At 41.9% G+C, this 19856-nt stretch overlaps 1 protein-coding gene across 5 annotated transcripts in view; it reads right to left on the minus strand.

Moving 5' to 3' along the window:
• Positions 1-19798, minus strand: part of LOC124286441 (phosphoinositide 3-kinase adapter protein 1-like) — a 43963-nt gene extending 24165 nt beyond the window's left edge. For 2 of the 5 annotated variants that reach the window (XM_046722820.1, XM_046722821.1), the window contains exons 1-5: positions 19682-19796; positions 5030-5100; positions 2744-3306; positions 1882-2011; positions 1127-1372 (exon numbers count right to left, since the gene is read on the minus strand). In XM_046722820.1, coding sequence (XP_046578776.1) covers positions 1127-1372; positions 1882-2011; positions 2744-3283 — 916 coding nt within the window. In that variant the 5' untranslated portion in view covers positions 3284-3306; positions 5030-5100; positions 19682-19796. Of the gene's footprint in view, positions 1-1126; positions 1373-1881; positions 2012-2743; positions 3307-5029; positions 5101-5329; positions 5348-19681 lie in introns of those variants that run through there. The other 3 variants (XM_046722818.1, XM_046722822.1, XM_046722819.1) reach the window with 3 other exon arrangements.
• Positions 19799-19856: the final 58 nt, after the last annotated feature.

Raw genomic sequence — 19856 nt, forward strand, 5'->3', positions numbered from 1 at the left:
CCCACGTACCAGGGGAAACACGAAAAACACTCAACATCTAGTGTAAATATAATGTGCTTCGGTTTTTACACTGAAAGGAAAACGGGTTTGTGTTAATTTCCTCGACAGATAACATATACATGGTCACAGAGCTTTGTAAATATATGAAATAGAGCACATTCTCTATACTTTCTGAGGAATAGATGCTCGAAAAGGTAGAGAAAATTACAACATGACTAACATAGTCCACGTTTCTGGAAGCAGGAAATAGAATTCAGATGAAGCTATTTCTGGGACATCATATCACATCGCCTTTTGTTTCCATTCAGGGTTTCGTCTTGTGTCACTAGGATTTATAATCGTAATCTCGTAGTATCCATATTTACGGCTATCGTTAGTGGGTCATTAACATGTAACAACGATACTGACTATGAATCTACGGTGACAAATGAGTCATCGCTGCTTCCCGGGTTTGTGTAGGAGTGAATGGGATGTGTTTAACACCACCGTGAACATTACACCAGTTATATCCTGGACTGAAGATTTAACGTTGGCGGAGAACACAAGATGATACAGTTCTCAGACAATTACAATTTTCGTGGAATTCACGAAGACCGTTATGGTGCTGGCAATCCAAGGAACATAATCAGACAGGATTCGAACCCACAATCACTGGTTATTTAATCACATCGGCAGTATTTCAGCCATATCGTGACTATGACCGTTGTATATTAAAAATAAATTCAGACAATATAAATATCTGTCAACGAAGGACAGTAAAAAATCTAGATTATCACAAATGTAAACTCAAACTAGCATGTTATCATAAAACAATATAGAAATGGGCTTTAGACCGCCAACATCACCACACTAGGGACCATGGGGACTTACAGGACTTTGCTACCTGCATGGGCCCTAGCTGGATTTACACCATCCCGTCAGTCGCTGGCCCGGCTCTACTGTAAAGCGGATAGGACGTGAACACTTGTTAAAGACATGCGACACTGGGTCAGTCATACATAAACCTTGGACTTTCATATGAGTTAACATGTGACAGTTCACGTTGCAGATTAAGCCGCTAATTGTCTTGAAGTCATGATAAATTTAAACATATTATTTGGCTATAATTTGCAATGACGTAAATTACCCGCAGCCAGGTTCGTCTTCAATTTCTCAAACAAGAATTCCAGACTATCGTCCTCTGGAATGCTGCTTTCCAGGGCATCCACCAACTTCCGGTCCAATGCTGCCCTATTTTCACATTGCAGTGCTTGAGACAGATACTCCACAGAGTGGAACGCGCTTTCCTGTGGTGCCGTGTAATAAAATGGTGTCTTGTGAATTTCTTTGGCATCTTGGAAAACATGAAGGATGTAGTTCCCGGGTGCAAGATCTGTGAGGAAGGAAATACATTCATTGAAGGTATACTGTAGTATGGTTCAATAGTCGGTGTACTTATGTGTTACATGTTTCGATGTAGGAAACTAAAGTCTTCTTTATTGCCATGAACGATACTATGTACACTTCACGTGGATATAATTATGACAATACATAACTGTCAGTATCATCTTTTCCTCTGAAAACAAACTGGGATTCAGACAATCGACTAATAAGGGTCGGGTGGTCATTGTGTATGTGTCAAGCTGCCCTCATGACCTACATAATGACTCATGGTCTCAACCACTGATTTGCTTGACGCTGTGATACAGCGAAAATAGAACTTCCTGCGACGTCAAACAAGATTCCAATGCAAGTACGATGCTTTACAAAATCGTCAGAACACTTTCATCTGAAGAGACAATTCCTGAGTTATAGCATCGTAACAAACATGAAGGTCCACAAAGGACAAAGACAGATATCAGCAACTTAAACGACTGTAGCTGACATTACCAAAAAACATACCTGGTGCTTTTAATTTGACTGTATAAGGATTCAATTTCTTGGTGTCGTATTTGGTCTTAAGATCAGTGAAGCTGACTTGAATTGTTCCCTTTTTCTCTTCCTTGAAGGCTATTACAATGTCATCTTGTGGCTGGAATATGGACAAGAATGGTCAGCTTAGTAATGTTGGGTATTATAAACTGTGCAGTTATGGGTTATTTGGGACAGATCGAACTGTTTTGAAGGTCATCTGGCTTTTGGTAAGTTCGTGTGTCTTGAAGACTTGTATCAAAAGGGTAAAGACGATTATACTTGGATCAAGAAGGGGTAACTATAAAAGATACTTTCAGTTAAATTGATCAAATCTGTGACACTGTTTGTGCAATATCATATAATATCATTAGTTCGCAGGAAGATGTCTAATTGCAAGTACAAGTATATACACAGGACTTCTAACTTGAAAAAGGGCGGTGGTGTAGCCTAGAGGTTAAAGCGTTTGTTCGTCACGCCGAAGGCCCGGGTTCGATTCCCTACATGGATTCAATGTGTGAAGCCCATTTCTGGTGTCCCCCCGCCGTGATATTGCTGGAATATTGCTAAATGCGGAGTTAACCCAACTCACTCAGTCACTCTAACACTCTCAATCACATAACGTTTGTAATGCTGAATTTTCACTCTTGTCTGATATAATACAATATGAGTTGAAAAGTAAAAACGCTAAGGCTATTCTGATGAATTATATAAACTCAACAAGACTCAGTCTTATGGCTTTAATATTATTTCAAACATATCAAACACTGAAAAATGTATTTCATTGACAGAGCATATAACAATGGTGACGATTCCTATATCAGAGGTAATCATGAACTCCTGAAATACATACCCCGCGGACACGACTGGGGATCACTTTCAGCTTCACATCAGCATGGCCCTTGGATTCCTTCTTGTGTACTTTCCGCTGTTGTCTGGAAGGCACGCGTGGAGGCGGTGCGTCACTCTGGTCAACAATGCCCATCATGTCTGCCACCATGTTCCTGTTTTCATTGTAATCACTGCTTATCACATAATGCTTCCATGTCGACGACTTTGTATAGTTCTCAGCTACAGCACCATCAAACTGTCCGCTGTCCACATAACACAACACGGCTACCACTGTGGTTTTGCCCTGCAACTGTTTGAATGGCTCACTGAACCAAGCCTTGTCGGCCATGAAATGAAGCATGTCTGGAGAGGCCAGGATGACGATGAGATAGGAGTCCTGTGCCGCCATGGTCACCTCTGGGGGATTTTCATACTCCAATGCATCCAAGTCAATTGATTTGATTCTGAGGGTTTTATTCATTTTAAACAGCCCCATCAGGTATTCACACCACTCTGCTGCATCCTGGACGTGGAATACTACTACGTCGTTCGACTTGGGCATTGTGTATGCCTCGTGGTCACGTTCTGCAAGAACAAAGGGCCATATTGTAACGTCAGTTTAAGTCCTACGTTCTACGTGTTCCTTATACTGTGGCAGTACTAATATGTACCATTACTGAACTGTTGCGTTCCAATATTACTATATACCATGGCAGTTCTACTATATACCGTGTCAATACTACTATATACCATGGTAGTACTACTATATACCCCGTCAATACTACTATATACCATGGTAGCACTACTATATACCGTGTCAATACTACTATATATGCCGTGTCAATACTACTATATACCATGGTAGTACTACTATATACCCCGTCAATACTACTATATACCATGGTAGTACTACTATATACCGTGTCAATACTACTATATACCATGGTAGTACTACTATATACCGTGTCAATACTACTATATACCATGGTAGTACTACTATATACCCTGTCAATACTACTATATACCATGGCAGTTCTACTATATACCGTGTCAATACTACTATATACCATGGTAGTACTACTATATACCCTGTCAATACTACTATATACCATGGTAGTACTACTATATACCCTGTCAATACTACTATATACCATGGTAGTACTACTATATACCCTACTATATACCCTGTCAATACTACTATATACCATGGTAGTACTACTAATTACCATGGTAGCACTACTATATATACTGAACAAAAAAAGAAACAAACTTTACATTTGGAGAAATAGCCAGTTCAAGATAGTTTGTATTGGAGAATAAGTCACTATTAAATGTCATCAGTTCTCCTACATATAGCATGATTCCATGTAACCAATTTGAAAAGATATAAAAACCCCACATAATTGTTGCTTGAAAGGGCAAAAGACACTGTTACTTGATAGTTTTCTGTAAATACTGGAGACAAGTCTCATATAATTCATCTGAAAAAAAACCCCACCAACGACGATAATATGACAGGATGAACATCATTAGTAGATTGCGGATGTGGGTGTGGATGTGTTTGTGAATGTGGGTGTGGATGTGGAATATGATGTGGAATATGATGTGGATGTGGATGTGGTTGTGGACGTAGATGTTGGTGTGGGTGTGGGTGTGGGTGTGGGTGTGGGTGTGGATGTGGATGTGGGTGTGGGTGTAAATACGGATGTGGATGTGGATGTGGGTGTGGCTGTGGGTGGGTGTGGATGTGAATATGGATGTGGATGTGGAATATGGATGTGGGTGTGGGTGTGGGGTGTGGGTGTGGGTGTGGGTGTGGAATGTGGATGTGGATACGGATGGATGTGGATGTGTAGAATATGGATGTGGATGTGCATGTGGAATATGAATGTGGATGTGGATGTGGATTTTTGTGGATGTGGCTGTGGGTGTGGTGTGGATACGGATGTAGAATATGGATGTGGATGTGGAATATGGATGTGGGTGTGGATGTGGATGTGGGTGTGGATGTGGGTGCGGTTGTGGGTGTGGATACGGATGTGGATGTGGTGTGGATACGGATGTAGAATATGGATGTGGATGTGGAATATGGATGTGGATGTGAATGTGGAATATGAATGTGGATGTGGATGTGGATGTGAATGTGGAATATGAATGTGGATGTGGATGTGGAATATGAATGTGAATGTGAATGTGGGTGTGGATGTGGATGTGGATGTGGATGTGGATGTGGACCATGGAGCTGTAGGGCGTTTTCGGGTACGTAGTCGCATTAAAGGTGACACAGAAAGTTGTATGGTAAACTTGCCTTTGTACTAATCACAACGACGTGTTTCCGTACATCTACCACGGACCGGTGTCATCACATGCCGTCATTACCTGAAACATAACCTTCAGTAATGAAACAGGAAACTTGAACTTGACATGAAGTCATCAATATGTCATAGGGTTTCACTTCTCCTTGGTGCGTGTAGCATTATACGCCTCTGGCATGTAATTACATGGTGGGTACAGACAGTAATATAACTCTATGTGGCTCAGTGAGACCTACGCGATAACGTTCTGCATATTGTAAACGGATACAAAATTTCCTTTACAAAGCCCCGACCTTTCATTATACAGGAGAGGGAGGAACGGTGACTCTTTGTCTTGAGATTGGGTATATTTCAGCTAAAAAAATATAAAACATTTTATGAAAAGTATGAACCGAGTTAGTTTTGCTTACATTCATTTCACAAGAATGAATTTTACGGTAGTCCGTTTCTTTTTTCTGCAGTCTGAGGCATAATTATCTTTCTACAATTTACTTTGTTCAATATATAGATCCCAGACACAACCATCCCCTTCCCCGATGGCACCACCGTTGTTTCGTTGACCAAGCCGTACCATCCTCTTTACCAAAATGTCGTATTGGAAAGACAAAAGTTAAAGTCAATCAGTCAGTATTGTCTTCACTTCCAAATACATATATAATCATTTGTACCTGTTGCGCTAAATTATTTTGTAAGAAGCTTTAATTAAATATACACATAAAGATAAATCAATTCCAGATTACCGCTATAGGCGTGTTAAGTCTGTCAAACTCCAGGGTTTGGAATGTGTCCTATCAATATGAACAAGACCAGCACAACTGTCAATATGAAACAGATCAAGCTAGTTACATCCTGTCTCAGTACAACTGTCAATATGAAACAGATCCAGCCAGTTACATCCTGTCTCAGTACAACTGTCAATATGAAACAGATCCAACAAGCTATATCATGTCTCAGTACAACTGTCAATATGAAACAGATCCAACAAGCTATATCATGTCTCAGTACAACTGTCAATATGAAACAGATCCAACAAGCTATATCCTGTATCAGTACAACTGTCAATTGGAAACAGATCCAACAAGCTATATCATGTCTCAGTACAACTGTCAATATGAAACAGATCCAACAAGCTATATCATGTCTCAGTACAACTGTCAATATGAAACAGATCCAACAAGCTATATCATGTCTCAGTACAACTGTCAATATGAAACAGATCCAACAAGCTATATCCTGTATCAGTACAACTGTCGGTATGAAACTGATCCAACAAGCTATATCATGTCTCAGTACAACTGTCAATATGAAACAGATCCAACCAGCTATATCCTGTCTCAGAACAAATGTATCTTTAAAACAAATCCTCCCAGTTATGTCCCACCTCAGTTCAACTGTCAATATGAAACATATCCTGGGTTTTGGTGGACATGTACGACTTAGTCGGGATGCACAGTGACGGCACCTACTGCCACCAACTACAGCGACGGCACCTACTGCCACCAACTACAGCGACGGCACCTACTGTCACCAACTACAGCGACGGCACCTACTGTCACCAACTACAGCGACGGCACCTACTGCCACCAAATGACTCACCCAGGCACAACAAGCATGTCAGCAACTGCGGACTATAATTACACGTTAGCTAGGCATTATGTGAATGCCTGATACGATAAACCTTCCTGATGATTCGGAAAGTGCAAAGGTAAAGATTGATTCACAACATTGACGCTTTCATATCTGCAGATAATCTAGAAGGGGTTAGCCAGGGTGGCTACCTTTGTGTGCTATGTAGGTTAACACATGAGGGCAAACACAATACCCGTGTATGTCAACCACTTGCACGTTCATTAAATGGGAACGCATTGACTCGCCAATGAGAGATAACCCTTGATCTCTTACTCAGTTGCCAGATAGTGAAGAGTGAATTTAGTTTTACGCCGCTTTTAGCAATATTCCAGCAATATCGCGGCGGGGGACACCAGAAATGGGCTTCACACATTGTACCATGTGGGGAATCGAACCCGACTCTTCGGCGTGACGAGCGAACGCTTTAACCACTAGGCCATCCCACCGCCTAAGAACCTAAACAATGTCGAGTTCGTCCTTCTGGTTTAGCCCAAGTTTTCTTAATGACAATCGCTATATGGCGTAAATAAAGCCGATGGTAAATATTACACACTCACTTTCCTTATAATAAAATGCTTGTACTTCATAAACATTGAAAAGACCTGATATTGTAACAAAATATACACATGGAAAACGTATCGCACACCTCACATTTGCATAGTGTCATATAATAAATAATAAAGTGCATTTATAATGCGCTAAACTCCATTCACTAGGTGAATGCTCATAGCGCTAACAATCAAAGCACAACACGTTCTTATCCAGATAACCCAAGCTATCTGTGAGGCGCTAGAAGGTTAATACATGTAGTCACATGACTTATACCACCGGGTACTAATTTTCTACTGGGTGAACAGAGGCAAGTTTGAACAAACTCACTTGCCTAAGGTGACATCACATGCATCACATGTGCTTCGTTGTGGGGCAGGACTGAAGTCCTAGAAACTCTCAGGAGTCAAGCTGCCAAACACTGTCACCCATCCAAGGACTTCAACTGATTTGTGACCTGAGCTCTATGCTCAGGACCACAGGACCACACAATATGTTACCATTACCCATAGGAAACGAACTTATCTGAACCTCAAGTTAACTCACTATATGAACAAATGGAGCCTTAAAGAATATTTTGATGGCAAATCTTCAAAAAAAAAAATCAATGGCAAAAAGAACAAAAAACTGTATTCATAAAGCAAACATGGCAAAACATGGACTCATTTTGCAGTGCTGATATCTATGGTCGTATGACGCTAGAAAGTGGGATTATTTTTAAGATTCCGGCCTACAGCCCTGAAGAAATCACATAGGTATCAATGACCAAGCATAATGTCAAAATCTGATGCAACCACAGTCAACTGATATAACTTCTCAGACCCCCTTACTGACTATCAGACGTTGAATCTGACGTTGAGGTATTGCGTTCCATTCTTGGTGGAGATGCTTGTCTCAATGCTTCATGTTTTGTACCCGAGTACAAAATAAACTCTGTCAAAAAAGAAACGCAACCCCTGTATTTTAGAGATTTTGATCTGAAGTTTTAGGACGACACGGCATTTTTATTATTTAAGACAGAAGTCTGAAATTTGGCAGAATAATAACCCAGATGGGCATGTTTAAAATTGTCATTTGTAATGTCATCTCACAGACACCAGTTTGTCACCAGGGGGGGCGTCTTTCTCAGTATCTCGTATGAGCACCACGCGCTGCAATCACTGCACGGCATCTCCTTGGACAAGAACGGATAAGACGCCGGATTCTTTCCTGGGGAATGGCTCTCCACTCCTCCTGCAGTGCAACGGCGAGCTGTTGCAGCGTCTGTGGCGGCGGCTGACGTTGACGTACGCGTCGATCCAGAGTATCCCACAGGTGTTCAATAGGGTTGAGGTCTGGTGATTTAGAGGGTCATGGCAAGACATTGACGTTGGAATTCTGCAGAAAGTTCATTGTTGCACGTGCAGTATGAGGCCGGGCGTTGTCCCGTTGAAAATCTGTGTCTGTTGGTCAATAATCGGGAGAAGGTGAAGCTCTAACACGTGGTTGATGTAACGTTGGGCTGTCAGGTTCCCTGGAACGATCACCAAGTCTGATTTCTGGTTGTATGAGATGGTTCCCCAAACCATGACGCTTTCTCCGCCAAATCTGTCCACCTGTCGGACGCAGATGGGCGCAAAACGTTTATGACGTCTCCTATACAGACGCTGTCTTCCGTCGTGACGTTGCAAAAGAAAACGTGATTCATCAGAAAACCAGATTCGCCTCCAGTTTTGTAAAGTCCGTATCCTTACGTTGTTGCACCACCTGAGTCGTCGGCGTCGATGTAGGGGCGTAGTACAGGTCCAACAACTGGTCTACAGGCACGTAAACCCGCTTCTTCAGACGGTTCCTAATCGTTTGAGCTGACACTCTCCTCAAACCTGGTATTTGTGTGGCAGTCACGGTTGGTAGGGCATGCCGATTACGCAGGTGATGGACCCGGATGTACCGATCTTGAAGGGGGGTCGTGATTCTTGGCCTTCCACTTCTCGGGCGATCGTTGGTCAAATTGAAGTTGTTGTAGCGGCTCCAAAGTCGGGATATCGTTGTTTTGTGAACATTTAGGTGCCGTCAACAGTTCCAAAACTTTCTCCGGCTTGAACACGACCAATGGCGATATTTCGGTCGGCAGCACTCAATCGTGGCATTTTTAACACAGCTTTCGGCGACAAATGAATGAATATAATACGGAAGCACATGGGCTTTTATACACCCCTACATTAACTGCCATTTTCATGATTTGCATGTGTTTTTGTGCGAAGTCACCATGAGGGTCATTTCATGCGTTGTGACGGAATAAGCAATAAAATACACTTATGCGTACAAATGCAGTTGTTTGGATGGTAATCTTCATTAATTACGTGTATCATTTCAATACATTTTAACACCTGAATAAAATTTAGTTTGGAAGCAATAACTTCATTCAAACGAATTTTTCATATCTGAGGACAGGGTTGCGTTTCTTTTTCGACAGAATTGAAGAATTGATCGACAGAAGTCTATAACTGTTTGCCCGGGATGAAACGTGTAGTCATCAGGCCTACTTTCAACTACAGGTCGTATATCACTGTTTCCGTGTTATCTTCCTGGTTCCCTATGTGTTGACGTGTAGTGAATAAACAGATTAACAATCACCATGTATCTGTTACATGTGTCACACGTCCATCAGGGCTCCGTGTCACGAAGCTATCGTAGCGCTACGACTGTCCAACCTCTATACTGTAACATAGACTTACGACATTCGTAGCGCTACGGTAGTTTTGTGAAACGGGGCCCAGGCTTATATATCAGTGGTTGTCTGTCTGTTTATCCTTCTATTTATCTACTTATCAATTCTGAATTGTTGATATATCTCTCAACTTAGTAATATATGAGTAGGAATAAACGAGAAGAACTTTTATTCCCCAGTCAAAGTCCATCCATCTCACCATCGGTCTCAAACAATCTTCTGTCTTATGCCAATCTACTCTTCTCTGTCAATCTCCAAGTATCTTCTCTACGCTGTCAATCTCCAACTTTCTTCTCTATTCTGTCAATCTCCAACTATCTACTCTACCGTTTCAGCTTGAAATATGTACTCTAATTTGTCAATTTACAACTAATTATCACAGAATGTATCATTCAAAACAAGAAATTATCTAAATCCGCTCACACACGAGCGCCACAGAGGGGCAGGGCAACTCAGAAGGCGACCACTTGGATACTTTAAGCGACAACAACCTAGATGTGACAGATGCATGTCACTTGTATTCGATATCACAACGGAATTCACTTCCATTTCATATCTTGAAATATGTATTTGATCATTCTGGCGTGTCAGATATTCACATATCAACAAAGCCAAACTTGTATCACATCACGTGTTCACTATATTTCCTCCTGGTGAGTCTTTCTGTGAATGTACCCGGATGTTATGCGTAATAGATACGCATCTACAGATATATGTAAAAAGGGTAAAGTGATAGCAGAGGAAATATTTCGTCAGCATGAAAATTAGAAATATTAACTGGCACCTTTACCTGCTTGGCACTCGGTATTAATGTGATAAAACAATGAAGGACCCACTCAGTCAGTATACAGTGTCTGTGTGGGGCAACAGCGCGCACGCACGCACGCACGCACGCACGCACGCACGCACGCACGCACACACACACACACACACACATTCTCTCACACAAATTCACACAAATATACACTCTCACACATACAGACACTCACACGTGATACACGTCGGTTCAATACACTTACTCTCTCTCTCTCACACACACACACACACACACACACACACTCACACACTCACACGTGGATACACGTCGGTTCAATACACTTTCTCTCTCTCTCTCACACACACACACACACACTCACACGTGGATACACGTCGGTTCAATACACTTACTCTCTCACACAAATTCAAACATACACACACACTCTCTCTCTCACACACACAGACACACACACACAGACACTCACACGTGGAGAGTGCTTCCTAAGAGCAATCATATTGTACGCTTCAACCTCTCTTCACACCTGACCTCACATACTGGTGCTATTCACCTCTTGTAACCCGACATATGTGATTCAAACAACTGGGGCGGTGGGGTAGCCTAGTGGCTCAGGGGTTCGGTCGTGACGCCAAATACTCGGGTTCAATTCCCCATATGAATACAATGTCTTCTCCCCGTGACCCCGTGTCCCAAGCCGTCTGGAATATAGCTAAAAGCGGTGTAAAGTAATTATCACTCAAATAGCAGACCCGTCGGTTAGACCACATCCGAAGCACCCTATACAGATCGTAGGAGGCGACCAAATGGATCGCGTGGTCCTGCTAGGTTGATAGCGTGTCGACATAGCCCGATCTGTGCTCACACTATCAATCCCTGGACTGGATTATGTATAAATCGATATCCTCTAGCTGTTGTTAAACGCGGTAATAAACAATAAACAGACAATACAAAATAGCTGGACAGTTACCGACAAGACAGGAGTGCATTGAACACATATGACTCATCTCACGTATTGCGTAACAAAAACCCCCAACATGCAGGTTACACTGCATTGGTCGCCTGAAAATTCCCATACTTTCATAGGGACGTAATTCCATCCCACGCCTATGTTAGCGTCGTTAATGACAGATGCAACAAAACAAACACAACGCTCGGGGTTTGAGCCCTAATTATGGTTTTAATGAATTATGTTAGATGCCCCTAGCATGCCATACATATGCCCTTAATCTTTGGAAAATGTCATGGGTATGCTACTTGATGAACGAGCAGTTCCCGAGCCTTTACCCACACAATGTGCATCTGTTTTGGATCGTGTGAAAATGACCTTTAGATCCCCAGCAATAAGTATCACCCACATAGTTAAAATGACTGTAACGGATAGAACAGATGAAATTATTTTTTCCGATTTCTACATCCCAAAACAGTTCAAACGCATCCGTTCCCCAGGTTTCTGTTATGACTATATTTTATTGACGTTGTATTGAAACCAATACGTCTCGAACACTAGGACGCTTGCTCCCAATCCATGTGTTGACATAACCGGGTAAACATATTGCATGTTCCGTATCTAACCTTGACTACCTGTCGTCCGACTTGACAAAGTGTCTGGAGTTGGTTTGTTTTGTTTTGTTTTAAACATATTTTATTCATTCAAGAAAAGGATTGGGCACAAGTTATCCAACTTAGAAAAGCCCTCTCCAGATAATTACACAATTCATCTTACAACAAAGTACACAAGTGACAGACATAGGCTAGGATATGTACAACAGATGTTAACTGAGAAAGCGTTTTGTTTGAGAGATAAAGATATGTACATATTTGAAAACATTCTGGTTGTCAGTGATTGAGAGACCTGCATTGCCTTGTAAGATAAGATGTGCTTGGTTTGTGCTTCAATACATGTTTACGTGGACCCGATAACGTACGGTGGTGAATAGTTCCATTACACAGTTCTTTCAAAGTCTTATAATAGTGTTAGTAATAGTCGTCTGTGTCTGAGGGACTCAGTATAAAACGTTTGCATTCGCTTTGTTAGTCTGTCTCACAGTCCCTGAACCACATTATTTTCCCTTCTGCCAAGCTCTCTCTGCAGTGCTAAAGCCCTAAATGAAGCAAGTCTAGATTTCCCCAGGTTCATGATCTCTGGTCTCCCTAGGGCTCCTTTGTTACTATTAAAATTATATATATTCAGAGACTAAGCCTTAGTCTAGTGCTTTGTCTGTGGTGCTGGTTGTCAAACCCGCGTCAGGATAAACTGATTGTACTTGTTTCTTTCGTTAGGCCCGATTTATGTTCGTCGTATTGAACACTCTTTTATAGGAACGGGGCGGTGAGGTAGCCTAGTGGTTAAAGCGGTCGCTCGTCACGCTGAAAACCCGGGTTTGATTCCCCACATGGGTACAATGTGTGAGGCACATTCCTAGTGTCCCCGCCGTGATATTGCTGGAATATTGCTTAAAGCGGCGTAAAACCCAACTCACTTACTCACTTTTATAGGATCATTGTCAAACCATGCCGAACAAATATTCCAACGCACGTTTATTCGTTTCATAATCCAGATTTTATATTCGTTCCATTATGTAGTCGTCAGGGTATTTTTATAACTAGCATGTAGTGTCACAGTGCCGGTCCGACAAAAATGGAATGACGTGGTATTAAACACTGCTTTGAATATGTCAAATTCTAATGAGCATGTGAATGTTAGGAAAGAAAATCTGCCAACCCTACTCTCTTTAAAAAATTTTTAATGTAAATTGAGAATAATTAATTTTCGTACGGCTTTAATTGTCCAGTCGTTATACATTTACTTTTTGTGATTCTCGGAATATATTATGTGGGTGTCAAAACCGAAACATCCAGACGGTGTTTCCTGTCTTGCCCTTAAAAACAACAATGGCAATATTATTACTACTTTCAATCCGGATAACTGAGTACATGGTATTGTTCCGCTATATAAGAGTGAATGTTGTCTAAAACCATATTGAGCAAACTTGAATTTGTGTATGCAGTGTTCAGTGTGTTTGTATGTTTGTGCATTGTTTAGTGTGGTATGTAAGTTGCATGTGCAGTGTTTAGTGTGGTATGTAAGTTGTATGTGCAGTGTTTAGTGTGGTATGTAAGTTGTATGTGCAGTGTTTAGTGTGGTATGTAAGTTGTATGTGCAGTGTTTAGTGTGGTATGTAAGTTGTATGTGCAGTGTTTAGTGTGGTATGTAAGTTGTATGTGCAGTGTTTAGTGTGGTATGTTAGTTGCATGTGCAGTGTTTAGTGTGGTATGTAAGTTGTTTGTGCAGTGTTTAGTGTGGTATGTAAGTTGTATGTGCAGTGTTTAGTGTGGTATGTAAGTTGTATGTGCTTTGTTTAGTGTGATATGTAAGTTGTATGTGCAGTGTTTAGTGTGGTATGTAAGTTGTTTGTGCAGTGTTTAGTGTGATATGTGAGTTGTATGTGCAGTGTTTAGTGTGGTATGTAAGTTGTTTGTGCAGTGTTTAGTGTGATATGTGAGTTGTATGTGCAGTGTTTAGTGTGATATGTGAGTTGTATGTGCAGTGTTTAGTGTGGTATGTAAGTTGTATGTGCAGTGTTTAGTGTGATATGTGAGTTGTATGTGCAGTGTTTAGTGTGATATGTGAGTTGTATGTGCAGTGTTTAGTGAGACATGAGAGTTGTATGTGCTTTGTTTAGTGTGGTATGTAAGTTGTATGTGCTTTGTTTAGTGTGATATGTAAGTCGTATGTGCAGTGTTTAGTGTGACACGTGAGTTGTATGTGCAGTGTTTAGTGTGGTATGTAAGTTGTTTGTGCAGTGTTCAGTGTGAAATGCGTGATGTACATGCAGTGTTTGAAGTGAATTGTGTGATGTACATGCAGTGTTTGATGTGACATGTGTGATGTTCGTGCAGTGTTTGGTGTGACACGTGTGATGTGCGTGAAGTGTTGGTGTAACATGTGTGATGTGCGTGAAGTGTTTGATGTGACGTGTGTGATGTGCTTGCAGTGTTTGATGTGACATGTGTGATCTGAGTGCATTGTTTGGTTTGACACGTGTGATGTGCGTGCAGTGTTTGGTGTGACGTGTGATGTACGTGCAGTATTTGATGTGACATATTTTATGTCTCTGCAGTGTTTGATGTGACAGGAGTGATGTACGTGCAGTGTTTGATGTTACATGTGTGATGTGCGTGGAGTTTGGTGTGACATGTGTGATGCACGTGCAGTGTTTGGTGTGACACGTGTGATGTGCGTGAAGTGTTTGGTGTGACATGTGTCATGTCTGTGCAGTGTTGGTGTGACATATTTTATGACTCTGCAGTGTTTGGTGTGACACGTGTGATGTACGTACAGTGTTTGTTGTGACACGTGTGATGTACGTACAGTGTTTGGTGTGACACGTGTGATGTGCGTGCAGTGTTTGATGTGACATGTTTGATGTGTGTGCAGTGTTTCGTGCTCAAACCCTAAGATCTACTTTTTGAAAGGAGTTCAAGTGCTTGACATCCTGTAACAAATTATGTTTCCCAGATAAAGCTGTCATATGTATGTTTAACCTGTTTAAACTAGGAAGTAAGACGTCACGGGGACAACCGCTTCATCCGTGACATCTTTGTTGATTATGTCAAACTGACATTGTGCCCAGTACTGTTCAGATGAATCTTGTATTACGCCATAGATTTTTATGGAAGTGAACTGTGTAGGGAAACTATTTAGCAGTGCAATAAGAATGAGTTCAATTGTAAAATCCGGACGTAATGCTTGTCATAGTAATGCTTGGCACATTGGTGAAACGGGGGGACACGGTAGTGTGTTGACTGTGAGATGTTTAGCATACCATTAGTTACTTTGTGTGGGAGGAGTAACTCGACCGTATATGTATTGGTGGAGTTTGGGAGGGAAACCATCTGTGTGTCTTGACTGTGGGAGGAGTAACAGCTGTGTTGAGTATGGGAGGAGTAACGTGTGTGTTGAGTGTGGGAGGAGTAACAGCTGTGTTGAGTGTGGGAGGAGTAACGGCTGTGTTGAGTGTGGGAGGAGTAACGGCTGTGTTGAATGTGGGAGGAGTAACAGTGTGTTGAGTGTGGGAGGAGTAACATGTGTTGAGTGTGGGAGGAGTAACGTGTGTTGAGTGTGGGAGGAGTAACGTGTGTTGAGTGTGGGAGGAGTAACGTGTGTTGAGTGTGGGAGGAGTAACGTGTGTTGAGTGTGGGAGGAGTAACGTGTGTTGAGTGTGGGAGGAGTAACGTGTGTTGAGTGTGGGAGGAGTAACGTGTGTTGAGTGTGGGAGGAGTAACGTGTGTTGAGTGTGGGAGGAGTAACGTGTGTTGAGTGTGGGAGGGAGGGGTAACGTGTGTGTTGAGTGTGGGAGGAGTAACGTGTGTTGAGTTGAGTGTGGGAGGAGTAACGTGTGTTGAGTGTGGGAGGAGTAACGTGTGTTGAGTGTGGGAGGAGTAACGTGTGTGTTGAGTGTGGAGGAGTAACGTGTTGAGTGTGGGAGGAGTAACCTGTGTTGAGTGTGGGAGGAGTAACGTGTGTAGTGAGTGTGGGAGGAGTAACGTGTGTTGAGTATGGGGGGAGTAACGGCTGTGTGTGTTGAGTTAAGTGTGGGAGGAGTAACGACTGTGTTGGAGTGTGGGAGGAGTAACGTGTGTTGAGTATGGGGGAGTAACGTGTGTTGAGTGTGGGAGGAGTAACGTGTTGAGTTGAGTATGGAGGAGGAGTAACGGCTGTGTTGAGTATGGGGGGAGTAACGTGTGTTAAGTGTTGGAGGAGTAACGGCTGTGTTGAGTATGGGGGGAGTAACGGCTGTGTTGAGTATGGGGGGAGTAACGTGTGTTGAGTATTGGGGAGTAACGGCTGTGTTGAGTAGGGGGATAACGGCTGTGTTGAGTAACAGCAGTGTGTGTTGAGTGTGGGAGGAGTAACGGTGCTGTGGTTAGATCATTTTATGTTTTAGTACCTCAATGAATGCCTCTTTCATCGAGTAAACCTCTTCAGGCAGTTTCGCGGGGATTCCCCAAGAGATCCCGGGATTTTATGAGGTATAGTCGTTGTCTTTGAATATTTATCTTGTACAAGTTTTGATGATTGATATAACTTTTGCTTGCTATTAATGAATGCGATCGTAAAACATTATTGAAAACTTCCAAATTATTGTGCCGATTGCTGGTTTCGAACCAGCAGCCCTTCGCTTACTGGATTGGAGGTTTTATCTATACTAGGATCGTCCGGAAGAATGTGATATTTTGTCATATTTTGTGTTCCTCACAAGACGGGTAGAGCGTGCAGCACACGTGCAGGACACGGGTAGCGCGTGCAAAGCAGGGTATCGGGTGCCAGTCGCATAATAACAATAATAACAACAATAATAATAATAATAATAATAATAATAATAATAATAATAATAATAATAATAATGCGCCCTTTCGACACCCTAAGGCATGCTCAAAGCGCTACAGAATATTTACACTGGAGTATTTACAGCTGACATTACACGTAATATACTGAGAAAACGTGGGTTTTAAGTCTGGACTTAAAAATGTCAAATGTGTCAGAGCTTTTAATGGCACATGGGAGAGAGTTCCAAAGCACAGGTGCAGAGCAGAGTAAGAGAATGATCGGTGTCCAAAGGATTTCAGTTTGTAGGATGGGATGACCAGTCGATTTTGTGTGTGACGCAAGTTGCGTGCGGGGACATACGGATGTAGGAGTTCAGACGAGTAGGAGGGAACCAAACCATGGAGGCACTTGTACGTCAGACAGAGGATCTTAAAGTCAATTCTGGCCCTAACTGGTAGCCAATGCAGTTCTTTCAACACCGTTGTTATATGGGAACGTTTAGAAGACTTGCTGGTGATGCGGGCGGAAGTGTTTTGGATCTTCTGAAGCTTATCAAGGAGTTTAGAACTGAGGCCTGAAAGGATGCTGTTACAGTAATCAAGCCTAGATGTAACAAGAGCTCGAACAAGGGCTTGAGTTGCAGCAGTTGTCAGGTATTGCCGAATATTACGACTGGATCTTAGGTGAAAGTAGCAGGTCCTGCTCAGACGGTTAACATGAGCATCCAGAGTCAAGGAAGAGTCGATGTGGACACATCCCAGTTGATTTCAACAGTAAATATCAAATATTAAAATTACATCTAAAGTATATCTTCGGTTGGTTCATAAGTTGGATCAAAACCTCCTCCTCGGTTTCGTTTGAAAAGTAAGCCCTTTGCCTCGGGAAATTGGTGGACGGCCGGAAAAGGAGTAGAAAATGTGAGGAAATCAACAACGACAAATGAGGTATTTTCCGTTGCAGCGGCATGTGAGCCAGATAAGAGCCTAGTGTTGAATGTGTTATGTCGGACAACCCATTTACCCAGTGAACACGCCTGTACCTGGCGCTGAGTGTCAGTGGGACAATTATAGCCACACACCTGACTCTATACAACTCCCGGGATTTCTACGTTGAGCTGATATCGACTGACAACCAGCCTTGACTAAGTACTTGAATCTATTCGCTGTTTATATACTGACTGCAATCCTGCCTGTATGCGAGACACATAAGTCTACGTCAACACCAAACTTTGAAACGGACCTGTCTATTCAATATACATGGAACACGTAATCGAATCTGTTTGTCTCAGTCCTAGTTACCAACATATCCGTAACGTCACAAGTTGCTCTAGGCATGCGCTAGGCCAATCGACGTTAGCGAAATGCCACCAGTAGATAAACAGTGCACCCTTGTTATACTGCGCCTGTTATATAATGTCATCCTGGATATAGTGCCATGTTTCTGCCAGAATGGATTTTCTGCCCCTATAATACTCTGGTTATAATGCCAAACTGGATATACGCGTCACCTATTACATTAGGCTATAGCTGCATTTTGACTGTACCCATTATAGCGATGACAATAACAACGAGTGCGAACACGGAGACAGAGAGGAAAAGACGTACAGACACACAGACACACACACAGACATAGGCACACAGACATACGCACTCACACACACATACATACTACATACATTCATATATACATACATACATACATTCATACATACATACGTTACATCCATCCATCCATCCATCCATCCATCCATACATACATCCATCCATACATACATACATACATACATACATACATACATACATACATACATTACATCCATCCATCCATCCATCCATCCATACATACATACATACATACATACATACATACATACATACATTACATCCATCCATCCATCCATACATACATACATTCATATATACATCCATCCATCCATCCATCCATCCATACATTACATCCATACATCCATACCATCCATACATACATCCATACATACATTACATCCATCCATCCATCCATACATACATACATCCATACATCCATACATACATACATCCATCCATACATCCATACATCCATACATACATACATACATACATACATACATACATACATACATACATACATACATACATACATACATACATACATACATACATACATACATACATACATACATACATACATACATACATACATACATACATCCATCATCCATCATACATCCATACATACATACATACATACACACACATACGTATGTACGTATAGACAGACAGAGAGACACACACACTCCCACATACGTACATACGTACGTACGTATAGACAGACAGAGAGACACACACTTCAATATACGTACGTACAGACAGAAAGACAGACACACAGACACTCCCACATACGTACGTAGCTATAGACAGAGAGACAGACACTCCCACATACGTACCTACATACGTACAGACAGATAGACAGACAGACAGACTCAACAAAAGACAAACACAAAAGCACTGTGTCGTACTGATGCAGGGTACATATATATGTGACATACATACGTCACTTGTAACCTTAACAACGAAGCATATTTACTGATTGACTAAGAGGTATAGTTGTTATGTTATATATAGGCGGTATACATTCAGCTGTTTGATACTCACCATCACCTCCATGCACAAGTACAATCCCCACGACAGCGTGAACACATCTCCCGTCCTAACATAACATCTAACACTGATCGAGGACGGTATAACAGAGCAGGAAGTAAAATGATCATTGTGGCCTCGGCCGCGCGAGATTAGATTTCATTGGTTGAGTGTCTGTGAAAGGAAGTAC

Source organism: Haliotis rubra, unplaced genomic scaffold (assembly GCF_003918875.1).
Source record: "Haliotis rubra isolate DU_JTF1 unplaced genomic scaffold, ASM391887v1 Scf383, whole genome shotgun sequence".
Classification (NCBI taxonomy): domain Eukaryota; kingdom Metazoa; phylum Mollusca; class Gastropoda; order Lepetellida; family Haliotidae; genus Haliotis; species Haliotis rubra.